Source organism: Budorcas taxicolor, chromosome 5 (assembly GCF_023091745.1).
Source record: "Budorcas taxicolor isolate Tak-1 chromosome 5, Takin1.1, whole genome shotgun sequence".
Taxonomy (NCBI): Eukaryota; Metazoa; Chordata; class Mammalia; order Artiodactyla; family Bovidae; genus Budorcas; species Budorcas taxicolor.
The window spans coordinates 153,867,686-153,893,881 of NC_068914.1; the positions used below are offsets into that span (position 1 = coordinate 153,867,686).

At 56.1% G+C, this 26,196-nt stretch overlaps 1 protein-coding gene across 3 annotated transcripts; it reads right to left on the reverse strand.

Moving 5' to 3' along the window:
* Positions 1–941: 941 nt before the first annotated feature.
* SUN2 (Sad1 and UNC84 domain containing 2) lies at positions 942–18,702 on the reverse strand. Of its 3 annotated transcripts, none has more exons than XM_052639414.1 (18): positions 18,552–18,702; positions 14,552–14,718; positions 13,496–13,683; positions 12,974–13,111; positions 12,194–12,289; positions 11,747–11,840; positions 10,718–10,788; positions 8,792–8,919; positions 6,968–7,225; positions 6,422–6,499; positions 5,929–5,972; positions 5,206–5,371; positions 4,616–4,837; positions 4,199–4,280; positions 3,719–3,834; positions 3,429–3,596; positions 2,995–3,087; positions 942–2,069 (listed from the first exon to the last, which is right to left on the reverse strand). In XM_052639414.1, exons 2-18 carry the CDS (start codon positions 14,677–14,679, stop codon positions 1,956–1,958), a joined length of 2,184 nt encoding a protein of 727 aa, XP_052495374.1. In that variant the 5' UTR covers positions 14,680–14,718; positions 18,552–18,702; the 3' UTR covers positions 942–1,955. The 3 variants fall into 3 exon arrangements, with proteins under 3 accessions (XP_052495374.1, XP_052495373.1, XP_052495375.1); XM_052639413.1 differs by having other exon boundaries at positions 4,199–4,283; XM_052639415.1 differs by having other exon boundaries at positions 4,199–4,283; positions 14,552–14,637; positions 18,490–18,702.
* Positions 18,703–26,196: the final 7,494 nt, after the last annotated feature.

Below are 26,196 nucleotides of genomic sequence, written 5' to 3' on the forward strand. Positions count from 1 at the left end.
GGAAGGGCCAGGACCTGCTCCCTGGAGCTGGCAAGAGTTTGACTTTTCAGGGGACCCACCTCGTCCCATCCCAACACAGGGACAAGGGACAAGGGTCTAACTCCTGTGGAGGGGGATTGCAACACTGACGTAGACAAGCTGAGAGTCAGGTGGGTCACTCCTATTTCCTGCTCCACTGAGAGATGCAGGACAAGCCTCCTGCTTCCCAGTGGACATCAGTGGTGGCTAATAAAGCCACCTCCCTTTCTCCTGCCACTGTCAAACCCAGGAGTCACCAGAACAGGGCCAGCCTCAGGTCCCATCTCCCATCACAGCTGAGAAGCCTGGGTTTTTAAAGCTTAGGAGGTAAGCCTGTGTGGCATTGTTTAGGCTAAGAATCCTTTCCCTTTTTCCCAAGAGCAGAGTCCCATGCAATGGTCAGATAAAAACCACACCACACACTCTATTAACCCTGGGCATAATTTATTTTTTGCATAGGCATAAATTAGAATCTGGAGATAAAAAAAAATTAAGAACCAATAGTGCAGCATTTGTGACAGGAGAGCGCAAACAAAACCTGGCTGTCTGGAGGCAGGGGCCGGTGCTGGAACAGCACAGGGTGTCCGTGGGGCCTCACCTTTGTTCCAGCCCCATCTTCTAGGAACTCTTCCAAGGGCACCCACCTATGCAGTAGCCCTTCCTGCCCCCTCCCCACAGGCCACAATGAACCACAGAGTCAGAACCAGTGCCCCAGACCTCTCTTGGCAGCCAGGTTACAAGGAACTGCATTCACCCAAGGCCCCACAGAACGGGGCTAGAAATCAAGCCCTTAGCTTCTCAGTTAAAAAAACAAGACCTTGAAAAATATATACACAATAGAGCAGGGCCTGCCGGGTCCAAAAGCTCCCACCTCAGCCCCCCATCCTTAACCAACCCCCCCACCCCCACCCCTGACTGCTCCCCATAGAAAATGAGTCAGAATAGAAACAAGGAAGCAAGAGCTGAACGCGCCCCCAGGGATGGCTTAGGATCAGGGGCCTGATAGGGTGGGGCAGGACCAACAGTCTACACCCCCCACCCCAGCGACACCCTGAGTGTCCCTCTCATCGTGTCACTGGGCCACCACAAGAGCCCAGGGAGCTCCGCGAACACTGCCGGCTGCCCCCAAAGACAGGTCTGGACACCTGCACCCTGGGGGAACGTGGCAAGCTTGCTCTGGGGACCAGGTGGGCCTGAGCAGGAGAGGGGAGCAGAGCGGGCCCTATTCCCAGCATCAGGAGAGAGAAGACAACTGCTGTTCCCGGCAGAGGGGCTCCTATAGGCTCTCAGGAGCCAGACCCTCCAGGGTACAAGAAGCCCCTGGCCCACCCTGACCCAGGACACACACACTGTACAGAAGCCCTTCAGGAATGCTGTGGGCCTTGGCTGATGGCACTGGTGTCTGGAGGAGCCCAGCCGCCTTCTTCCAGGAGCTTCATGCCTGGGGACCAGTCCCGACCTGCACCCTGAGCACCCCTCTCACTGAGGGAGGGGGCACAGCCCAGCTGCCCCAGGCCCTAGCCTGTCTCCCCAACAGCTTTGGCACCTGCTTCCTCTGCGCAGCTCCCGAGGTGTCAGTCCCTCCACATGGGCCAGGGGCAGGCAGGTCTGGTCCACCTTTGCTGGACCACGGGCATCACCCGCTCTTCCCACCTCAGTCCCCATGACATGCTACATATATACACCCTCCCAGGAGGGAGAAGATGCCCAGTGCTTGGCACGCGGAGAGTAGAGAAGGAAGAGAGAGAATGGAGCCTGTTGACCGCTCGAGCCGCCCGTTGCACAGGAAAAGCCCGCGTGTTCTTTCATCTCCACTGCGCCAGGGCTCCTTTCTTGCTCCTGGAAGTCAGTGCGCTTCAAGCATGTGCGGGGAGTCGGGGGTGCTGCGCACCTAACCCCCAGAGAGGGGGCGTGGCCGGCAGCAGCACAGAGAAGGCCTAGTGGGCGGGCTCCCCGTGCACCCTGAAGCGGTAGATGCAGGTGTACTCGGGGTGGCCCCAGTTAGTCAGGATGCGCAGCTCTACCACCTGGTATGTGGCCATTTTAGGATCCTGCAGAGAGAGAAGGGAGGGCTAAGAATTCACAGATTGGAGAGGAGATGGCCACATCCAGGGCCAGACATCCCCTCTGTCAGGCCTCTGCAGAGAAACCAGACCAAAAATCCTGTCTTCAGGCCCTGGAACAGAGTTTCCAGCTGGTGGGCCAAGAAGCCCCAGAGGCTTCTGAGGTCCTGCAGGGGCCGGGAACGCACCATTAAGGCTGCGTGAGGCACCCACAGCCACAGAAATACGACCTGACAAGTGAACATGAGCACGATGCATCCGGAACTGGGAAAAATTGACAGGAGCTACTTCTGACCATGAGCAGGACTACCTTGTAGGAGAGTCTGATATATGCTGATGTTGAAAAAGAATTCCTTCACCATGAATTAAGCAGAGTTGCTTTTTTTTTTTGTCAAGTTCCCATCAAGCCTTGGTCCTGTATGCTCGTTTTCGGCTGCGAGCTGAAATTCTCTGGCCTGGCAGCCAGGCCTGCCTCTCCTGCCTCGGCCCCCGCCCCACCTCACCCAGTTTCCCACACTTGGACTCCTTTGGGGTGGCTCTCAGGTCACCTGGGCTGGAGACTGGGAAGCTATTTCTGACAAGGGCCTAGGAGACCGATGTCCACTCAGGTGGAGGCAAGAGGCCCCTGTCTGGGGCCCAGCCAGGCTGTGCTGCGTGACACCCTGCCAGGCCACAGCCTCACTCACGACACCTGCCCTCTCAGCTTCCCCAACATCCCCCACCTGGAAGGGCCCTGCCCCACACCGCTTGGACAGTTTTCTCTCTTTCCTATCTCAAGCTGTGGGTGGGCTGGGCTGTGGCTTCTCACTTGGGACTCCCAGTGCCTGGCACAGGATAAGTACTAAGAGAACACCTGGCGAATAGATGGGAAAGTAAGTATACCACCTCTGCAAGCAGACCCGAAGTTCCTTACCTGAAAATAAAACGTCTGAATGGGCTCCCCATCCTGGTCATAGGTGAACTGGCCAAGGAGCGTCCCTTCCTGCTGCAGGTCCTCATCGAAGCCCTGAGGATGGAGGGAGGACCCTGCCCTTAGCCACGGGCCCCCAGGGGGTAAGGCCTTCCCTCCTGGCTTCCCCTGGTCCTCTGCCATCTGGCAGGGCAGGGACTGGCCTCCTTGGGGACTGCAGGGGTCCTGGGCTCTGGACACAGGGTTGCTGTGTGATCTGTGACGAGTCACTTAACGTCTTAGGCCTCCCGTTTTTTTTCCTCTGCAGCCTGAGGCAGCCAACACGGAACTGCCGTTTCCCACCTTGGTACTGTCTTCCACATCTATGCCCTGCCCCCCAGCCAAAGAATGACCTCTGTCCTCGACAGAGACCCCCACCCCCCAGGAGGGATACTCACAAAGATGGCAAAGTCCTTGGGGGCACTGGAGATGGTGCTGTTGGGCGACAAGGATTTGGGCACATGCTCTAAGGTGACAGCAGTTGGGCGGATGCGGGCAGAAAGGCGAACCACAGCAAAGCCCTGGGGCCCCTGGAAGGCCCAGCAGTTGCCTGGGTGCACATCTGGCTGGAGGGGAAAAAGGCGGGTCAGCACATGGCAGGTGGCAAAGACAGCCTGCCCCAAGCGCAGCTCTTTATGACCCAGGGTAGGACAGCCACAGAGGCGACACGGGGCGCTCAGGGCCCCACCTGGAGAATGACTCGGGGAGACTGGGAGTGGTACCACAGGGGGATGCCGAAGAGGCTGAGGAGGGCCGTCTTGGTCTCGTAGGTCTCGGAGCATCGAGTACTGATGACACTGGCCCCTGAGACAGGAAAGAAAAGCAGGGTGGGCGCCTGGGGCTGGACACCAGCAGGGGAGGGAGACCCAGGCAATGGGCTTAGCTGCCAGCCAAGGGAGGCTGAAGAGGGACTGCTGTCCCTCGGGACGGGTCTTTACATCTGACCCAGACCACAGGGCGGAGTAAGCATCAGCCCCGCCTGGTGAAAGATGGCGCTCTATATCCTGCCTTCTCCCACAGTCACTCGCCTTTATGGTGAGTTCTGGGTTGGCTGATTTCTGCTGACCTCAAGCCCTGCTTGCTAAGCACACGGCTGCCCCAGCAGATGCCAGGGGCCCTGCCAGTGTGGGGCAAGGGGGCTCAGCAAAGGGAGGCGAGCTAGACACACCTCCCGACTCCAGAGCGTAGTCCACCATCCCGATGCGGTCCTCGCTGTAGCGCTTCAGAGCCTGGCTTACGATACGGTGCACCTGCTAAAACACAGGCACCAGAGCAGCTGTGATGGGGAAGCCGACTCATCCATCTCTGTGCCCCACTGTCAGGGGCCAGAGACCCGCAGACTGAGCCCCCTGATGCCTGTGCCACCCTGGTGTCCAGACACGTGTGGCACTTCCCCAGGCGCACCCTGCCCCCTCACACCAGCCCCAAAACAAACATCGGAGGCTTCTGCATGTTACTTAGGTCCTGGAACCTGCCAGGGAGCTGGCTGGGTGGGACTTTGCAGCTCTATGACTCCCAGGAGGAGAGCACTGTGTGTGGGGGGGGGGGGCGGGCAGGGGCCGGGGTCCAGGGACAGAGTCCTCACCTCCTCAGTCACCCCAATCACGCCTTCCCTCTGCAGTGTCAGCCCCAGACTGGCCACGGCCTCCCTTGCCGACTTGCCCTGCATCTCGGCCACGTGGGTGAGAATCTTGCTCTCCAGGTCCCGCAGCTGAGCTTCCATCTCCTCTCGCTGAAGGAGCCCAGTGCGGGTTCCCCCACCTCGAAGAAGGAACTGACTGACCCAGGCAGGGAACTGAGACTCCACCTAGGGACCAAAACAAGGTCTCACTCTGGGAGGCTCACCAGGAAGGTGGAAGCTGCCACTGCAGGGCCCTAGCCAGCCTGGAGTGGGGGGTTGGGGGCAGCGCTTGGCTTGCGTCGAGAGGCCAGGCAGTGAGTACAGGCCCCTCTGTAGTCACTCCAGCGAGGGGAGGGCCGGCACGTGCCTGCTCAGGCCATGGAGGGAAAGAGGAACAACCCTCCATATTATCAGTGAGAAAACGGGAAGAACTTCCATCAGAGAAAGCCAGCGTCTGTGCCCAGAGCAGGGGCAGGAGGCACTCTCCCTCGCAGACTCCCAAGACCAGCGCAGAGGAGGGGTATTCCCGGGGAACCCAGAGGGTTCCAACTCACGTCGTCCCGCACGGCCTGGAGCTGCTGGGGCAGCAGCCCCACCTGGTCCTCCACCGAGCTCTGCTTCAGGGTCAGGGCTGCCAGCTCCTGCCGCAGGCCTGCCAGCTGGCCCTCCAGCCGCCCCAGCTCCTTCATGGCGTTCTCCTGGAAGGACTCCTGGGTCATCCTACTCCCAAACAGAAGAGTAAGCTCTGGGTCTCCAGTGAGGGGTAAGGATATGCTGAGGCAAATGAGAGGATCCCCTAGTTGGCACCTGATATACATGAGTGCGAGGCCTGCTCTCAGGGGTTCTAAACTGAGGCTGTAGAACACAGCTCTGGTGCCTACGCTTGGCCTACATATCCCAAGGAGCTAGTTATTATCCTGCTTCCCTCCTAAGCCCAGATCCAGAATTCGCTGCCTCAGCTCTCAGATCCTCCACCAGTATGGGCGTCTGGGACACGGGGAGGCAGCCGGCATGAGGCTGCACAGAAAGGATGGCGCACCTATAAATGAACCCAGGAATCCCGATTATCCGGCAGTGCCCGCGATCCCCTACCCCGACCACCACTGCCCCTCGAGGACAGACTCTGAGCAGACGGTCCTGAGCCAGGTTTCCATCATCTCCTTCTCAGCCTGGGACACAGAACTCTGCTCTGGGTTTCTGCCCCCTAGTCCTGTCTGGAGGTGGGAATGGGGAGGCTGGAGATGAGCAAGCCTAGGACAGACGGCAGTGCCCATTACCTTTGCCACTCTGACTTCAGCTGCTGGAGCCGAGCCTCAGATTCCTATGAGCAGGAAAAAGGCACCAATTCAAGGACTGTCGGGCTCATGGCAATCAGTCTTCCAGAGCAGGATCTGCTCCTTTTGGGGTCTCTCTGCTTAACCACATCCCCTCCCCAGGGCCTCCTGGCTGTTCCAGCAAATGTCAAGCTGGCCTCCCAGTTGATGTCCTGATGCGAGTCTCACTCCATAACTATTGTGCTCAGGCGTTCAGGCGTTCACTCATTCATTCAGCCTGTTATACTCAGGCCACTTGAAAGTAGCCCTTCCTGTCCTCTGGCACACTCCCAGGGCGTCTTTGCAGAGTGTTCTAGCCCAGGGGGATTCAGTTTAAGCAGAAGTCAGGAGACTACACATCCTTCTCCCCATTCTATGTCTAAGCAGACCCTTTGGGGCCAAGGTGTCTCAGCCCAAGAAGTGATGATGAATTGGATCAAGCCCCAAGCTCACTAACCTGTGAGGCCTGGACAATCTTCTTGAAAAGGTCTTCTGAGTCTTGCTGATGCTCTGATCTCAGGGTGACCAGCTCTTCCTATCAGGTATAGGAGAGAGGCTGAGGATTCTATTGAGCCATGCTCAGAGGGCCACTTAAAACCAGTAAGTGGTGTAACTGGAATTCAAACCAGGCCTGTTTGATTGCAAACTTCAGCTCCTAGCCTTTCTGCTACAGTGCCTTTCTGGAAACATGCAAGACTCCTCGGTCTTAACTGCACACCTGCATGGAGTGTGACACCTCCACGGGCACTGTGCCAGATGCACTAAAACCTCTTGTTCTCAAGACCAGGGAAGGGGCAGACAGGAGAGCCTCCGTTGCAAAGAGGAGGAAAAGTAACGCTTAGAGAAGGTAACTGCCAAGTGGCAGAGCCGTCTGACCCTGAAATGACAACACACTGCGGTCTCTCTCATGTCAGGGAGTGTGGGGCCTCGCCCCCTCCACCCCACACACCCAGGGTGTCATCCACACAGAGGGTTGTAAGGCCCCTCAGCTCCTGTCCCCCACCTGGATCCGAGCAGCAGTGTCCCTGCGGAGGTCCTCCTTCAGGGCAGCCTCGTGGCGGCTCACCAGCCCCTCCAGGAGCGCCAGGGTGTCCTCGTGGCTCAGGCCACCGCCTCCACCTCCCTGCCTGCCAGCCCCCTGCTGCAGCTCCAGGCGCTCCAGCCGCATGGCCTCCTTTTGCCAGCTGGACGAGAACTCAGCAGCAAGAGCGTCCAGGCGCCGCTCCAGCGAGTGTACCCGGGACAGAATGCGCTGCTCGGCCTGGCGGGGCGGGGAGGGAAAAGCCACAGAGGTGAGGGACTCATGACAAGAGCTTCCTAAAGAGAAATGGAAGGGAGTCCCAGAAACACACAGCCTGTCGACTCGATTAAAAGGCAGGAGCCTACTGGGAACAGAGGTTGGGCTTTCAACTTTCAAAAATTCCATTTTTAAACTAGGCAGTATTTGCATGACTCAAGAAGCAAGCGGTAAAGTCAAGGTCCTAACCTCTGCCCCATCCACCCAGAGCCCTGACCACCAACCCTTCCTGGGCAACTATTTTTTAATGCAGATGAAAGTAAACACAAAGATAGGTTCATCCTTTACTTCCCCCATTTTATAGAAAAGCTGGTCCTGAAACTGAACTGTCTTTACTAGTGATTAAAAAAAAGTTAAAGATGCCACAACACATTATTTTGTGAAATAATAACATCACAGTCAGCGAAGTACTATCCACCAAAATAAATGGTTAAAAATGTGCTGCCAAGTTAAATTCAGCAGGATGCAAACAAAGTTCACATAACAGTAATTAGAGGACAAAGAGTTTTACATCTTCATCGCAGAGCCCAGAACCTGTACACACACACTGCTGCTGTCTGCACTCATCACCTCTCCCGCCCTGGACCGCAGGCCTCTTGAGGGCATGGCCTGGGCCTGGTCCATCTTTAGTCTCTGACAGGATGCAGAAAATGGCCACTGTCCTGCCCTCCCCGCACCTGCACCCTCTGCAGTACGGCTTCCCAGGTGTTCCCATGAGAGGTGGAGTCTCTTTCTCCCCTCCTTGAATCTGGCCAACAGCACGAGGCAGTAGCGAATGTAGTCCTTGAAGTCTGGCCTGACTCCACCCTCCTGGATCCCTGCCCGGTTGCTGTGAGAGCAAGCCCAGGCTAGCTGGCCAGACATCGAAGGTACAGCCTGGCCAGGCCTAGACCAGCCACCCCTGCAGACCCGCCAGTCCACCACGGATGCTCTAGTCGAGGGGGCCTAGCCAAGATCAGCTGCCCTTGCTCAGACCAGAACAGCTACCTAGAGGACCTGTGCATTCACAAGCTAGTCTAAATGCTGGCCCTTTTCTTTTTTGGCCACACTGTGCCACTTGCAGGCTCTTGATTCCCTGACCAGGGATCAACCCCGTGTCCCCTAAAGTGGAAGCGCAGAGTCTTAACCACTGGACTGCTACAGGTGACCCTCCAGTGCTGGTAATCTTAAGGCACTGATTTTGGTGGTAGTAGGTAACAGACCAGGATATTACCTGACTCCCAGAAGGTACTCAGTAAATATTTGTGATACTGTATTAAAAAGGAAGAAAGCGATTTGTCTGATTTCTTTTCCTTCTGCTTTCTGTGCTTCTTAGGATGGAAACTAACTTTAGGACAGGTCTGAGTCACATTTAAGTGCAGGCAAAACCTACCCCCCAGCCCCTGCACCACGAACAGTAGAGAAAGGAAAGTGTCCTAGGAGACAGGCAGCATCTCATCCACTGGGAGTGTGAGGAGTGAGGGCAAGGAATGTAACGGCAGGCCGACGGCGGTGGGGAGGGGGCGGGTGCTGCGACCCTAAGATGCTCACCTGGAAATGTGGGGATGAGTCTCTGGACTCCCACACCTCACGCTGCCCAATACTCCCCTTCGAGGCCCACCAGGAGACCACAGCGGGGTGGAGCGTCTGCAGCCCGAAGGGATAGAAGTACCAGGCTCCTGCACACAGAGGAGAGGATAGTTACTGGGGCCGGGGCCCAGGAGGCACACGCCAGGGAGCATGGCAGGTTCACAAGCAGCGCTCGTCCCTAGCCTGTCTCACTCATGGGAGCCTCGCTCCTGTCGAAGGCGGTGTGAGGGACAGAGGTTCCCCTACTGAGGCAGCAACCTCTACCCGATGATCACAGAATATAAGCATTCTCACATCCCCTCAGGAATCCTCATCTTTCCATAGATGGTAAGGCTTGCAGGAAATCGCTGGAAGCTGAGGACTGTCCAGGGATGGAACCCAGAGGCCCTGAAGGTGCTTCTCAGTTCAGACTGTACAGCAGAATCACTTAGGGAACTTCTCCAACAGCGTCTGGCCCCACCTGGCAGGGAGTGAGCTTGCTGGCCTGGGCGGATCCCCCTGCAATGAGTTTTAAAAGCTCCCCAGGTGACTCTAATGGTTGGCCATAGTTGAGCCGTCACTGGAACAGAATCTACCCGCTCAGAGAGGCTGCCTGTAGCCCCAGAACAGAGCACAAGGCTGCCACACAAAGACATACTGCTTTAGGGGGCCACCTGTTTTCACTCCTGAGCTACGCGTGTGTGTGTGTGTGTGTACAAGTATGCATGGTCGTGACAGCGCCTGGAGAAGTCATACTGGCTTTGGGGTCTCCAGCCTGGTAAGATGCCACGCTTGCCACACAATTGTTGGCCTCGAGCAGGTGCAACAGGAAGCACGTGACCACAAGGCTTCAAGTCAGACCCTCTGGACAGACCTTTGCTTACTGCCCTCCCTGAGCTGGTCACTCACTCCACCCCTCTGCCTTTCAGACCTCCTATGTGCATCTCCTCATGAGGCCATGATGACCTTGGCTCCGCCAACCCCATGAGGGGATGGCAAAACAAACTGAGATAACACACGGGAATGTGCTTCCTGAACATAATGCTGTATGATCATAAAGTCATTGTTACTGTTTACAGAGTGACACCCAGTTTCCACTGAATAGGAACAAGCTGTTCTTATAACAGCAAGGGAATCAACACTTGGAAAGATGTCCTACTTTGGTATAAATTAAAGAAATATAACTTCAGTAGATGCTAAAAAAACAACTCTAAAAAAAAAATAATAATAAAGCATGGTCTTTAGTTACAAATTGGTAACTTTGAGCCTGGGGGCCACAGGGGACGCTCATAGGAAAGTGTTATGATTATAACTGTAAAAAAAATGTGAAAGTTCAATGATAGCGATCAGGACAACATGGAGCATCTTGCAAACAAAATGTAGTTTAGTATCTTGGCGCAAAAAAGTGCTCTTACTTCTCTTTCCTACTCCATTGTTTTGATCTTAAAGACAGCTGAAGCCTTGATGGAGTAATAACTCACTAACCCACGTTACATCCTGATTTGGAATGGAGGGAAAGTGAGTGCTAATGACAGTGTCAGAGTCCCTGCCTTTTACCCCAGCACTCCTGTAATGGGGCATCTTCTGGCCCCATGGCTTCCAAGGATACTCTTGACATGCCAGGCAGTCCAACAGAGCCACCCAAACCAACGACAAGATCAGCGGGTTGGGGCACTGCCCCTTCCATCCGCTGATCACCAGAGGGCCCAGGAGAGCCAGACAGGATGTTGCCCAGGCTTGATCGGACCCCGCCTTGTCTTTCTGCTTACTGTAGCTTTTCAGTGTCCCTCCAGTTTTCACATTTCTGCTCAGCGCCACCCTCGGCGCATGCTCTGCCTGCCCCTCTGGCTCACCAGCGCTGTTTCCACGTGGAGAGTCCTCCCTTCCCAGTGACAGTGGGCGACTCACCATAGGTCAGGCCGGTCAGAAGCAGCAGCAGCAAGAGGAACCACAGGAAGGTCTTCAGGGATGAGAAGCGTCTGGACCACAGGAGGGGAGAGAGGGCGGGCGGAGGGGTCAAGAGGACTCCAGGGCCTCTGGGTGTCCTCAGGGAGTCCCTAGAGTGCTGAGCTACAGTTGGAGGGGACACCCTCAAGCCTCTCATCTTGCCAGGGCCAGACTGGATGCTGAGAGCTTTACCTGCAGAGCTTGGAGTGATGGGGTAGTTCTGACTCTGAATTGTAGTGATGTTATTAAAAATAAATCCCAGGGTCCTTGAATAACCTAAACCTGTTATACATAGAGGTCTTATAGGCAAGCAAATATAGAATTAAAAAAAAGTTAATTCCTTAAACAGACAATATTTCTTTTAGAAAAACGAGGAGCCTTTCTTGGTGACATGAATTCATCTTTGCTCATCTTTTCCGCATAGTTGGCTGCCCACTCCAACCAGGTTTAGGGCCAGAGGGACCCTAACCTCCTGGTTCAGTGTTCCTTCCTCTGCCCAAGGACCCGCTCCCCAAATCTGGCTCTGCTGGGTCAGGGACTTGGGGAACAGACCCACAGCATCCTCAGGCCGCACCCGTTCGTGGCTTCTGAACACAACACGGGAAACACTGGGGGCCGAGAGTACCACGCACTTGATGCTGGGAAACACCACCAGCCGGCTAGAGCCTAAAGCCTGGCCCGTGGGAGTAAGGCAGAGCTTGTCTGACACTCCGAAGTGGCTGGGCTGGTGTTTAGCAGAAGTACCCAAGAAGAAACAAGAACCCGTGTTCTGGAACACTCCCTGATGAGCTATCAATTCAAGGAGCAAAACCTGAGCCTGTGTCCCACCCTCTACCAGGCAGAGCCAAACTTTGGGCGTCCACTCCATGCTAATACAAGCAGCAAGTACTGGGGAAAAACCTTTCAGAGAAACGATCGCGTACAGGTTTAGATGCTTTACTGGCCATCCCCCTGCCCAGGGCCTTCTGATTCCTTGTCAGTTTCGCTCACCTGGTTAAAACAAAGACGTCAAGGAGGGAGGCGGCTGTGGTCAGGCGGTACCAGGTGGTGCCGATCCACCAGTAGAGGAGCCCGAAGAGCCGGCCTGGAAGAGGGCCCATGGAGCCCAAGTGCCACCCTGAACCGTCGGCTTGCAGGTCTCTCCCCGTGGCCCTCCCTGCCCCGACCCCAACCCTGACAGCCAGTGCACCTCTGTCCTCCCACGCCTCCCAGTTCCCATCATCCCACCCGCCCGCCCGTGCAGCCAACGCCCTCCATCCCGCTCCCAAGCACGGGTGCTCCTGCGGCTCACGGCTCCCAGCGATTATTCTGAAACAAGCTTCTCCCAGTGGCGCTACAGTCTCTGTAACGGAGTTGGATGCCCAACCGCAGAAAGACGGGCAAAAGTAACTGCCGGTGAAAACGGACATGATCACGCACAGAGCGGTCTGCACCCACCTGGAGAGGTGACCACCATCCAGAGCAGGCAGCCTGCCCGGGAGACAGCATTCTGTAGTCGCGATCCTGAACCCCGGTGGTCTGTCTCCGAGTAGCCTGTGGGGTGGCGGGGGAAGAGGGAACAGTTCAGTTGTCTTCATGCTTTCATTTTTTTTTTTTTTTTGGCTGCACCACATGGCATGTGGGATCCTAACTTCCCCGACCAGGGGTGGACCCCACACCCCCTTGCAGTGGAAGCAGAGAGTCCTAACCACTGTCCTGCTTAAGAGCCCTGGAATAGGGAAGACGGTGACTGTCTGCTCCTCTGGCTTGTGAGCTGAGACCGTGTGCCACTCTCCTTCATGTCCCCAGCTGACTCAGGCTGGCAGGCAGCAGGTCAGTAAACGCTGTTGGAGTGACGTGCTCGGCTCCCAACATTCTATTTCCCTCGAACTCCTGGCTACTTCCCTCTGCTTCCCAGCAGTCCCTCAAGCCACTCAGAACTGGACTAAGGAAACAAGCACCTCCTGTGTGTGAAGGCTCATGCTAAACACTTACTGGAAACATCAAAACAAGGGGACTGGCCACAGGCTGCTCAGGGCCTCGTGGAGCCTGGCCACCGCAGCCCAGCATATCCAGGACCACCCCCAGCCTGGCTCAGGTCCAACGGTGGCCCAGTAGCAGCGCCCAGCCAGACACAGGTGCTCTCCCAAGCTGTCAGGGCACCCTCTCCGGCTTCCCATAGGCCCGGGAACCTGGCGGAGCGTCTCCCCGGGCCTGGGGAAGGAGGACGTCGCCTACCTACGTAGTCATCCTCGGAGGAGTAGCCCGAGGAGGACCCGAGGAAGTCCTCGGAGAGCTTGTTCTCCGGGAGCCCATTGACCTTGCTGCTGTCGGTGCCGCCTGTGCCTCTCCTCCTCCTCACCCGCAGGTCCTCACCTGTGGAGGGAAGAACTTGGGGTTCTCCTGGGGCAGGTGCTCCAAGGGGGGAGGTGGTGTTCTTGGGGACACCCTGAGGAGCATCTCTGATGGGCAGATGGAATCTACTCTGAGCCCTTCCTGAGCTCCCTTGAGTCCAAGGAAGGGTGAACCAGGACCCACCCCTCTGGCTCCCAAGTCTGGAGCAGACACGTGGCTTCTTCATCATCTAAAAGGACCTGGGAGTTCAGACGTCTGGCTGCTCTCCCCAGGATTTCCAAAGGTGGGGCGCCCCTCTTCGGGCCCAGCAGTGGCTAGGAAACCCCCTGTGGGAGTGGGGGTGGATTTTGAACCATAAATTTCCAAAGGAAGACAAGGCCCTGGAGGAGGGTTGTGGATACTCACTCCAGTAGGGGTCGTCGAGGAGGGAGTTCCTGGTGAGGGAGGCAGCGATGGAGGCGGCCCGCGGGCTGCCGATGTAGGACTCCCTGACCACAGACTCACTGTAGTAGGAGGTGTGTGTGTCCGAGGAGGGGCCCAGCTGTGGCGCTGGGGAGAGGCGCTTCGAGTTGTTGGATTTCTTCTTCAAGGTCCTGTGGGAGGTCAGCCAGGAGGGGAGAGGCCGGAGCAGGCAGGTGAGCCGACCTGGAATGCTCTGCCCTCCTCCAGTGAGTGGCGTGGGGACGTGGGGGTCGGGTGGGTAGCTGTGTTACTAGGCAACTAACAACCCCCATCTGCTGACTGTCTGCCAAGCAAAGCAGGTACTTTCCATGCTCCCATTATCTCTAAATCTCACAAGCAGTTAGGTAAGATCAGTGAGGGAGTCAGGATTCAAATCCAGGTCTCGAACTTCAAAGCCCCAGCATTCTTTCATGCTTCCTGATGGATTAGTCGTTTCTGCCACCCACTGAAAACCCAGACAAAGCCGACCTGGCCTCCGAGAGGTACTCAAAGCCTCCTCAGGGGGCTGTCATCCGGGCCTTGCGCCTGCCAGGGGGCAGGATGCGAGCGGGGGGACGCCTGCCTTAGCTCACGTCCCAGGTGCCCTTGAACTTGTTCATGTCCTCAGCTGCTTCACTGGCCTTGCTGAGGCCCTACAGACGGATGGATGGGGAGGCAGGCGGCTATGGGTCTGGCACAGCCAGCCACAGCAGAAGGGGTTCCTGTGAGGCAAGCACTCGGTTTTGGGGTTTCCGGCCTAGCTTATGCTTGAAACTGCCTCTCTCCACTTCCTGTTCTCTGAATATGAGAGAGCCCAGCTTAGAGAGAAGAAACAGCGCCAGGCCCTGGCATCCTCGGAGATGTGGCTGTCCCCCTTGGTGTGGCTGACCGGACATGGGCAAGGTCTAGTCTCTGCCCACGGAAGTCACAATGGGAAGAGGCAGCATGGTGAAGGGTCCAAGGTGTCTGCTCGGTGGGTCGGGGGACCCACGCGGGCTGGGGGTGGAGGTGAGCCCCTACCTGAGAGGGCTGTCCTTAAACAGCGTGCTCTGACTCCCCATCACTGAGCTCCCTCCGCTGCTGCTGCTGCCGCCGTCATCGTCACCCTGGGAGGAGTAGCGCGTTAGGCGCTGGCTTCGCCGAGACATGATGAGGTGGGCGGGGGGGACCCTTCCCCTGAAGGGAGTCTGGGGAGAGATAGGCAGCCAGGTGAGGCTCAGGGCTGCTTTCAGCCCCTCCCTGGGGCCGGGGTGGCAAGGGCGGGAAGGAGAGACAAGACACAGCCTCCCAGAGAACACACACCCCTGTGCATTCAACCAAAGAGCTTGACATGTGGGCGAGAACCGGGGTTGATTAAGCATCCCCGCCCCACCCACCTGCAGCCCTCTGCACTCTGCCAGCCTCTTTCAAAGCAGGTTCACAGGATTTCCAAACTTTCAAATTATTGGATGCTGAGCTTCGAGATCCAGAATCGGGCCTTCTGCAACCTCTGACACAAGGCAGAGCCTGTGGCACCTGCTAGGTAGGCTACAGGTGCTAAATAAACGCCGCTCATCACTGCTGCCCTGTACAGACTCTCCAGTCCAGCCGTCTTACTGGGCTGCCCAGTCCCTAAAGCTGTGCCCATTCTTGTTCTAGCTTGTTTCCTTAAGTGGGACGTGCATTCCTTTCTTTGTAGCTGTATCCATTGATTCAGAGCCCCAGTCAAACTCTGACTCCAGAAAACCTTTCCACGGTAACCCCCGCCTACATTCTGCTGGAGCCTGCGTGCCTAGCCCATTAGTGATTACTGGCCTGCAACATCAGTGCCTCTTGATATGATGCTGATGGTGGTGATAAAACACTCGGTTAAATGCCTCCTGGGTACAGGGCTCCTGACATACTCATTTCTGATCCTTATGATCAAGGGAGGTATCACCGCTCCCACTGTACAGGGGGGAACCTGGGGGCACTGAGAGGATCAGTAACCTGCCCAAAGATCAGTAACCCAGGCTGTAAGTGACAGAGGCAGTGTGTGTGCTGTGCTGGGGCCTGGGTCTTTCCACTCCGCCAGGAAGTTTTCAAGTTGTTTCAGAAAGGTGTTGCTGTATCCCCACCGAGAGTCTTATATAGCCTCCATTATGTTCAGAGGGCTTCCCTGATAGCTCAGTTGGTAAAGAATCCGCCTGCAGTGCAGGAGACCCTGGTTCGATTCCTGGGTCAGGAAGATCTGCTGGCGAAGGGATAGGCTACCTACTCCAGTATTCTTGGGCTTCCCTGGTGGCTCAGCTGGTAAAGAATCTGCCTGCAATGCGGGAGACCTGGGTTCGACCCCTGGGTTGGGAAGATCCCCTGGAGAAGGGAAAGGCTACCCACTCCAGTGTTCTGGCCTGGAGAATTCCACGGACTGTATAGTTCATGTGGTTGCAAAGAGTCCGACACGACTGAGCGACTTTTAAAAAAAAATTATGTTCAGAACAGGCCGTGGACAGAGCTGTTACATTACAAATATTGGTTAACAAACTACCAAAACAGGCCGGCGGAGCAGCTGTGTGAGATTACTGTCAGCCTCTACCAGCCAGACCAGTCACACAGTGGGTGGAAACCAAGGCTCTGGGACGGGGCCAAGGTGAAAAGACCTGGCAAAAGGCGGCATTCTACAACACAGGGGGGATTAATAAACCTTTCAGCTCTAGAAACCCAAATTCAGAATCTCTGATAACCAGTGTGAGCACTCTAAACATGGTGCCTTTGTTGGCCTGTGTTACAAAGTCACTGCTACACTTTGGCCCTAGTAGTACTTGTGACTTGTTATCACTTCTAATATTCCTGGTTGATACTTTTTTTTAAGCTGTGCTCCATCTCTGTTGCTGCGCCGCGCGGGCTTCTCGTTGCAGTGGCTTCTCTTGTGGCCCTGGCTGGCTCAGTAATTGTGGCGCATGGGCTTAGCTGCTCTGCGGCATGTGGAATCTTCCTGGATCAGGGAGAGAACCCGTGTCTCCTGCCTTGGCAGGTGGATGCTTCACTCCTGAGCCACCATGGAAGCCCCTACTGGCTGATACTTAAATCACTACTCCTCTGGGTTGTGTAGGGGCCATAGGCTCTAACACTATGGAAACCAGGATCTAGTTGGTCTGGCTAGAGAATTCTACAAAGTTCTCTTCTGGAATATAAGCAGTCTCATGTCTTGGGACTTACTGGTGTCCTCACAGGTAGGATGCTCACCTGGCATCATCCCTGGTTTAAGCCACGGTTGGTAAAGGGACCGACTGGTAGTAGCCACAGCAGGAAGTTGGCCTGGGTACTTTTCTATTTTCAACTCCTTATAAGGTAGTTCCACCCCTACTACTACCCTCCCTACCTGAAGGCTCTGGAAGCCCACACAGGCACAGGCTCCTCCTCTTAACCCTGCCCTGATAAAGTTGATGAAGCTTTTGCCCTGGGGCAGGAACAAAACAAAAGTGTTTATACAGAACTCTGGCTGCTGTTGGCAAGAATATAAAGAAATATACAGATGGAGAGGGGTGTGTGTGTGTGTGTGTGTGTGTGTGTGTGTGTGTCGGGGCTGGGGGAGGGGTTGCTGAAAACCATCAGCAGTACACACCCTCCCAGAGGGGTGCCTTTTCGTCTTTCTCCTCGGGTTCTGCTATCACAAAACAGTTTGTGGTACCTGCTAACACAAAACTGAGCCTGGGTTTCACAAGATGAAAAAGGTCAAGGCTCTGTTCTTCAAAACAAAACAAGAGGTGAGCCTCTAGGAGCTCAAATTTTTTGCATATCAGAATAGACACCACCCCCCAGCAACACACACAGTTAAGATACCCTCAAATAAAACATCTCTCCCCACTTTTGGAGAAGGCAATGGCACCCCACTCCAGTACTTTTGCCTGGAAAATCCCATGGACAGAGGAGCCTGGAAGGTTGCAGTCCATGGGGTCGCTGAGGGTCGGACACGACCGAGCGACTTCACTTTCACTTTCATGCATTGGAGAAGGAAATGGCAACCCACTCCAGTGTTCTTGCCTGGAGAATCCCAGGGACGGGGGAGCCTAGTGGGCTGCCGTCTCTGGGATCGCACAGAGTCGGACACGACTGAAGCGACTTAGCAGCAGCAGCAGCAGCAGCAGCCCCACTTTTGAGCTGACCACATCCTTTTTTCAACTCCACCTTTCCCGCCCTCATCACAAACTTATATGGCAGTATCCAGCCACTCTTCCGACTTAACCTAGATCTTGGCATCTTCCGCCTGACGTTTTCACACCGCATTCCCTCGTGGGACGGGCAAACCGCTCCAGGTGCTAACTCTCTTCTTCCTTCATGCCCTACTGGCTGAACCTGCGGGAGATTTTTCTTTCTTTCTCTCTCTCTCTCTCTTGCTTTTATCAACCACTCGCCTGTCCCTGCCTCTCTGCTCTAAGTAACACTCCCGCCCCCCGTTTGTTTGCCTTTTTTTTTTTTTTTTTTTTAGAACGGAACAAAATGGGCCTCCTCCCTATTCCCAGAGTTCTGACAGGCGGCGGCAGAAGCAGAGAACTGCCAGTCCCTAGAAACTGCCGAACTGGCACGAAAACGCAGGCACCGGCCTGGGCCGGTTTGGACAGCCAGGTCTCCGCTGCCCTCCTCCCGGGGAGGTTCGGCCCGGGGAAGTCCCGCCCGGAGACATCCGCCCTTTGGACAGACCAGTGGGGCGGCCAGTCCCGGAGGCGGGGGCCCGGCGGCGGCGGCGATGAGTCAGGACGGCCTTGGCGCTTGGCCCTTCTCGACTGGCCCAGGGGCGTGCTCCGGGCGGGGCTGGAGCCTGGCCCAGCTTGGCTGGAGAGGAAGAACCAGGCCTGGGCAGCTCGGCTCTGGCCCGTGCGGCCTGACGATGACCCCGGGGTCAGGCCGGCCCGGGACCCGCGGGGAAGGGGGCGAGGCCGGCCCATCACCCTCGCCCGGCGCGTCCGCCCGCCAGAGGCCCGCGGCCGGCTGTTACCTGCCTTCGCCGCTGCTCAGTACAAGGCCGGGGGCTTCCGAGGCCCGCCGCGCCGCCCCTCCTTACCGCGTCGGAATCCGGGGAGCGGCGGTCGGCGCGGGGACCCGGGGTGCGCGGGGAGAGGAGGCAGGCGAGCTGGCAGGCGGACAATGCGGCCCGCGCTGAACTGCGCTGCGCGAGTGGGGCCGGACGGCGCGCGCGTGGCCGAGTGTGTATGTGTGCGCCTGTCAGTCAACGCTGACAGGCCGCAACCCATTGGCCAGACTCCGCCCGCGTCACCGCCCACTGCCACCGCCCATTGGGCGGTTTGAACACAAAGGCCCCCGGCTCGCCCCGCCCGCCGCGTGGGCCCAGCGGGCGGGGCAAGACCAGGCCAGAATCCGCGCGTGGGAGGCGCGGGTGAGGGGGGTGCGATCCCCCCCTGCTGGGGTACTCGGCTGAAGCCAGCCTGACTGCGCACTTGACTCTGGGTCTGGTGGCTGAAAACACCTGAGACCTCTCCTAGCGCGGCCTCACGAGCCTCACGCCACCCGCGATCTTCTGGGTCCCAGTGCTCCGCAAGCTGACTCGCTAGGGCCGGGGTGCCAGGACCTTAAAGGCATTGAGGAGGGCACACTGACGACCCCTGATGGCCTAGGGCCCACCTGGAGGGGTAGCACGTAGTTAGCCCTTAGGGGACCTCCCCCTCCCCTAAAAAAAATGATTGTTGGAGGCTTATGCGTAATTGTTCTCTTAGGTATCACACTTAAAAAAAAAAAAAAAGCACGTCTGGAAACAGGTTCGTAGAGTTTTTAAGTGATTTGCTTAAAGTCCCACAGCTTGAAAAAGGCAAAATTGAGATTAGAAAATTCTCTGAAATTTCACGGCAGAAGCCTTTTTTTTTTTTTTTTTCCATTTTACGGAGGACACTTGCCCCAGTTGGTGCTGAGAAGGCAAGACTGGCTATCTATTCCTATGCCTTACTCAGATCTGCTTGTGGAATAAGTGCTTGATACATACTGAGTGAATAATAAATATACTGCCAGACTCCAAGGGTCCAGGGCCCTGGTTCCCCACAAGACAGCTCTACAGGCACAGAAAGGGCCCCACTTGGGAGAAGCACTTCCTGTGCTAAGAGAAGGTGAAACAGTGTTATTTCACTTTTAAAGCGCCAAGAGGAAGAGACTCAAAGTGACGAAATCTGGACAGGAAGATGCTGGGGGCAGAGGACTGAGGAAATGGGAAGCCCTGTGCTCAGCCGGCTCCAGGCAAAGATGAGCACCCCCCTGCCCCCCCACCCATCCCTGGGTCTTCATTACACCACCTGGAAAAGTGTCACCTGCACTAACAGCCAATTGAAGACCACAGTGCTTACTTCTGGGGTTAAGACTTCGAGCTTCCTGAAGACAAGGGCTGGCTCCGGTCTGAGTATCTGGTGAACATGGGATGAGTTAAATGAGAATTCAAATCAGATTTATAGTCAGCATCCAAGTAGGGGAGGGGGCCCTCTCTTGACACCTTGTCCTCCCCAAGGTGCTTAACCCCTCCATTCTGTCCTAGCCAGTTCCAATGGAGTTTCCATATCCTGCCATCTCCGTTGCACACCCTGCTTCACTTCTCCCCTGGGATCCTGGCAGAAGGACTCCCTTCCCAGGATATGCTGGTTTGTAAAGCGAGAGGCTGTGTGCCTTCCACTGGCCACAAGAGAGGGCCATGCCCACAGGCTGGCTGGAGGCAGCCCTGACTAAATTATGTTGACTCTATGGTGAACCATGGGCGCCAAAGATATTAGGTTCTAATCCTTAGCTCCTGTGAATGTTACCGCACATGGATAGTGTTTGCAGATGCAATTAAATGGAAGGATTTTGAGATGGGGAGATTATCCTGGATTATCAAGGTGAATCCTAAATGCAATCACCAGTGTCCTTTGAAGAGAGAGGCAGAGGAGAAGAGGAGAGGGCGGTGCGGCCACAGAAGCAGAAATTGGAGTGTGTGGCTACAAGACAAGGAATGCTGGCAGATATCAGACGCTGGGAGAAGCCAGGGACGGAATCGCTCCTCGAGCCTCCAAAGGGAACAAGGCCCTACTGATCACGACTTTGGTCCAGTGATTTTTTTTTAATTAATTGATTTGGCTGAGCCAGGCCTTAGTTGCGGCACTCAAGACCTCGACCTTCACTGGGACACACGGATGTTTAGTTTCGGCATGAAAACTGTTGGTTGCGGCATATGCAATCTATTAATATTTCCCTGACCACGGAGCGAACCCAGGCCCCCTGCTTGGGGAACACGAAGTTTTAGCCACTGTGGTCCGGTAATCTTGATTTTGGACTTCTGGTTTTCTCAACTATGAGAGGACAAATCTCTATTGCTTTAAGTCACCGAACTTGTGGTCGTTTGTTACGGCAGGAACAGAAACGTAATAAAGGCCCCTGGAAAACCCCTGGGCTTGTCATTCAAGGCTCTCATGGTTGTGCCAGGCTCCTCCCTCGGTCCTGACCGTCCTCTCTGGTGGGATCTGTTCAGACTTGGGCAGTCACACACAGCCCTGTCTCCCTGTTTCTGCTGCCCCTGCCTCTCTGCTCTCTTCTCCTTCAGCAATGCTCTGCCCTTTCAGACTCCCCTCTCTGTCTGGCTGCCACTCATTTGTCCAGTCTTCTCCCAGCACCCTTCTCTCTTTTTCACGGCTCTCTTCTTGTTCCCCCTTTCTCCATCATCATTTCACAAACAGTGGCAGGGTGGAAGTGGCCGGCTTTGCCCCAGCTGGAACAGGTTCTTGGCGGCTGACAAATGTGGCTGCTACCATGGGGCCACGTGGTGGCTTTCTCCATTGCCAGCCACTTCTGCTTCAGTGGCCCCTTCCTTCATTAAAAAAAATTTTTATTTTACAACCACATGGGTAGAAAGATGACTGTAATCTAGACTTGATGCATTAGTAAGTATTCATTATTATTATACTCAATTTTTCTTCTGGTTTTCAAAGAAATGAAAACATTTCTGTGGGCCCCCGAAGGACCCTGTATCCTGAAGGACCCTGTATCCCGAAGGACCCTGTATCCTGAGCCTGCTCTTCTTCATGGGGAAGTTGGTTCTGTGCTGAGAAATAGCTCAGTGAGAGGGGCCCAGACCCCCCGCCTCTGCCTGACAGCGGATCCCCTTCTCCAGGGGAGCTTCCTGACCCAGGATTGAACCCTGGGCCTCCTGCATTGCAGGCGGATTCTTTACCCTCTGAGCTACCAGGGAAACTGCACTGGACTAGGCTCTGGCCAAAGGCAGCAGGTAGGCACGATCCACAGCCCTGGGTCTAGGCTGGGTGCACCGCTTGCCTGCTCTGTGTCTGCTCTCTGAGCCACTTCACCTCTTGTTCATAAAATGCAAATAACTGTCCTGTCTGGCTGTGTGACCCAGGACAAATCACCAAGGTTCCCTGGCCCCTGTTTCCTCAGGTGTGAGGTCAGGCAAGGAGAGGTGCTGCTTCAGCATAAAGGGCTTTTGCCATGATGGTCTTTGGGAGATGAACGGAGAAGGGTTGGTCCTGGACTCAGAGTCAAATTGGGCTTCCCTGGTGGCTCAGCGGTAAAGAATCCACTGCAATGCAGGAGATGCAGGAGACTCAGGTTTGATCCCTGGGTCAGGAAGATCCCCTGGAGGAAGAAATGGCAACCCACTCCAGTATTCTTGCCTGGAGAATCCCATGGACAGAGGGATGGCGTGGGCTTACAGCCCATAAGGTCGCAAAGAGTCAGACGCAACTGAGCTTGCTTGCTTGCAAAGTCAAATCAGGTAGCTTTCCTGTGCTTCCAGAAGCCTGGCTTCCCCCTTATACCCCCACATGATGGCTGGATGAGCCCTCTCCCTGTCTGCCTCCCACTGGACTCCTGACCCTTGTGCCAGGATGGGTCCTGGTAGGCGCTCATACGCTTGTGTCAGATTCACACACTTCAGCCACCTCCCTGCAGCCAGGGCTCCTCCATACCTTCCTCCCGGCCATCACACCCATCAGCTGCCAAGGTGGTGGCGTCTGTCATTTAAGCATCACAGGCAGAGTAGCCTCAGTAGGGGCGGGGGCCGGGCAGGGGACTTTAATGTCAGGCTTGCTGACTGTAGGAATACGTTTGACAACCATCAAGAGACGGTAACCTCAGAGGATCTTGGTGCCCCCTTAGCACCCCCAGGGGCTGTTTCTCTGCCTCCTGAGGATCTGATGTGGGCTCCCTACTCCGCTCCACCCAGTCTGACGACCGGGCTCTGTATTTACAGGATCTTTTATCCAGGGAGCTCAAAGAGCTCCGTCACCAGGTGGCAGGTGCAGTTAAGCCTGTTTTATGGAAGGAGAAGTCCAGTCAGAGAAGGGAAAGATGATGGATGCAGGTTATTGGAACCAGTGGGGCGCCAGAGACAGACTGTGGGTCCCCCGCTGAGAGGGACTCTCCCAGGCAGGTCTAGCGGGTCATCGCTGCTCCCCTATGCCTATTACAGTACTCTACTCCTCATGAATGCCCAATAAACGTGCACCAAGTACCTGCCTGACCGCACCTCCCCAATCTTCAGACAGCCCATCCCCTGCATGGCCTCCGAAGGCATCAGCTGGAGACCTCCTGTGGCCTGGCTTGCAGTCCGAGCTGAGCCTCCACAGCCTCGCCCCGGGGCCCCTTTGCTCAGGCTGTGCCTGGGCCTGGAATGTCCTTTCTCTGCCCGATGAAATTCTAATCTTTCACGGAGGGGCTCACCGGTCTCTTGTCTCACGAAGGCTTGCTTCTCTGCCTCCAAGTTCCAAGGCAGAAGCAATGGATCCCACCTCCCTCTGAGTACTTCTCAGGCTGGGTTCTGGAACGAGAATAAGAATCCCCTATGGCCCTCAGAGATGCCATGAAGATTGGATGGGCTGGTGCCTGACGTTCAGTGCCTGTGAGCTGCAGTCATCATTTATCGTCCCCCGGTTCCCCTGGCACAGCACCTGGTTATGGGCTGTGCGGTGTGGAGGAAGGTCAGGGCGGCACTGGGGCCTTCGAGAGCACTGGCCCGTGGGTCAGGACTCACAGGCTGACATCAGGGGCTTGCCTGATGTCTATGTGAGGTTGTCCCATCTGGAAACGATACATCCATCAGCTGCTCCGCCTCCCGTGGGGATGTGGCTGGGGCTGTGGTGCAGGCTCGACACTCGGGCTCCCCTGGTGAACAGCTCGGGCCAGTTCTGCAGCCTTTCTCAGCCTCCTCATCTGTAAAATGGGCATGATAGTAATGTGTCTGCCTCACAGGAGCTGAGCACAGTGTCTGGCACAGGGCAGTCAGTGTAAACCACTTTTCTGTTTACAGCTTGTCTTTATTCACCCAGTGCCTACTGCGAGCCTGCTCTGACAGTAAGACGTGACCCTTGCTGGAGGAGGCAATTGAGCGAGCATCCCCACAGTGAGGCCCTGGGAGGCACACAGGCCTCTAAGGGGCCCCCATGACCAGGGCCTCAGTATGACTTTCATGGGCACCTTCTTCCAAGAAAAAAAAAATGGGATAGAAGCCAGGATGGGTTATATCCATTCCTCCCACTTTTTTTTTTTTCTGAGTTCTTTTCCTTCCTTAACATTTTAGTCCCCTCTTCTAACTGATCAAAAGAATCAAAGCATTTCCGTGGCCCTGTAAGTGCAGCAGGCCCTGACATCATGCCTGCTGTGTGTCAGTGTCTGCCTGTGACTCCTCACCCAGATTTGGGGAGTCAGAGAGGCCGCCAGAGACAGTGACCGGAAGGCGGGAGGAGTAGCCGGGAGACAGAGAGGACAGCAGGGAGAGCACCCAGCTCGTGGGGACATCGCAGGATCGATTATGCCCACTGCACCGTCCCTGGATCCTCCACTCTTATGCCCTGGGCTAACCTGAGATGTCCTAAGCACAACCCCAGCCAACCCCCCATCACTTGCCCAGCCCCCTCCTCCGATCCCCAGCCTTAGCTTTCCCACCTGCGCTAAGGGAATGTCTTTGCCACCCTTCCCCACTCTCCAAGGCCTGGGCACAAGGAGCTGCACGAGGATTCACGAGGCGGCCAGGCTTTGCCTCCGTGTTATTGTTGGTGTGGTCGGCCTGCCTCTCCCACACAGGACCGACCTCAGAGGGGCCCTCGTCACTCCGCACCCGGCCATCAGCAATGCAGCCCGCCTGGGGAGGAATGCTCCATCGCACGGTGCTCAGTGTGGTCCCAGAGAGGGTGCGGACGGGTGGGCCTGGGTCATGGCTGAGGGCGTTTAAATCTGGGGGCCCCAGTTCATTCAGTCCTCCTCCTGTGCCCACCACCTCCCACACTGCCTGTTTCCTGAAAGCTCTGCTTTCTGAGAGCTCAAGCCCTCCATGTATGAGGAATCTTGGGTGACCAGCTTTGGTAGCACACAGGTGGGGCGAGACAGGGTTGCAGAGACTAAACGTGGTCGCCTGCCAGGCTCAGGCCTACTGTCTGGCAAGCTCTCCCCCAACACATTTGAAGGCCCCCAACCCATTCCCCTGGGCATCATACCAGCACGGCTGTACCTGCCAGCCCGGGGCCTCCAGATGCTCACAGACTCTCACGTGCCATCCCTCGGGTTGTAGGACCTGGTGGTCAGGAGCCGTGGGCTCAAGAAGATTGACAATCAAGATTGTCTTCTTGATGCTGAAGAATGAGGCGGGGAGGGGAGGACAGGATCAACGAGGGATGGCCTGGGTCTGCCCCTCCACCCCACTGGTCCAAGACCAGACTTGCCTGTAGCAGCTGGGGTGTGTGTGTGCCTATGTGCATGCCTCTGTGTGTGCAAACCATGGATGGTAGGTGTGGGCTACCACTTGGGAGAGAGGTGACCTCGGGCAAGCCTCAGTCTGCCCACCCAGGGGTTGAACGAACTGCCTCTGGGGTCCTTTCCAGAGCCCACCCAGGGCTCAGCCCTCCCACTGACCATGGCTGCCCGTCTTTGCTCTGATCACCCTCCCAGAACCTTCCCAGCCCTTAGGATGTGTGGGAGAGTGAGTTATCTGCCTCCACACTCAGCGCAGTGCCTGCGGCTCAGTCAGGGTATTTATTTATTTTAAATTTTTTGGCCACAAAGGGTCTTAGCTGCAGCACTTGGGAGCTTTGGCGTTGACCTCGGGCTCTGTAGTTGTGGCATGTGGGATCTTTAGTTGGGGCATGCAAGCGCTTACTTGTACCACGTGGGATCTAGTTCCCTGACCAGGGAACGAACCCTGGGAATCTTGCATTGGGAGCGTGGAGTCTTAAGCACTGGACCACCAGGGAAGTCCCCCTGTTCTGTTCTCTGTCTGAAGTGCTCCAAGCACGCATGTCCAGCCCCCTGCTTCTCTGTTACTCCATCTTCCTGTGTTTAATCCTCAACAGCTTCGCCCTAGGACCCAAGGAGGCTCAGGTTGTTTGTAATTCAGGCAATTTCTCAGCCTTCCTCTTCCGACCTGTCCCCAGCTCCCAGCGCAGATGCTCCAGAGCTGGGTCCCTGCCAACCCTGTGCCCTACCCCTAACGGCCAGTCTCCCTGCCAGGACAGGTTCCTTGGAACTTGAGCCACCTTCTGCCCCCCACTCCCCTACAACCCATTCTCACCCCAGCCTCTACAAAGCTTCCAGAAGGATCTTCCCTAAGCTCAGGCTGGGGCCCAGTGACCTGCCTCCAGCTTATCACCTATCAGTGGCTCCATCACCCCCACTATCAAGTCCAGCTTGGCCTCAAAGGCCCTCTGTGACGTGGCCTCCACTGCCCCCCACCC

What these genes read in the sequence shown, in the direction of transcription:
- SUN2 (XM_052639413.1), bottom strand. Translation starts at nt 14,679, where the DNA reads ATGTCTCGGCGAAGCCAGCGCCTAACGCGCTACTCCTCCCAGGGTGAC. An exon ending in CTGAAGTCAGAGTGGCAAAG is followed by an intron (nt 5,372 to 5,928) that starts GTAATGGGCACT and finishes GTTTGGGAGTAG; the next exon opens with GATGACCCAGGAGTCCTTCC. An exon ending in TTCAGACGTTTTATTTTCAG is followed by an intron (nt 2,070 to 2,994) that starts GTAAGGAACTTC and finishes CTCTCTCTGCAG; the next exon opens with GATCCTAAAATGGCCACATA.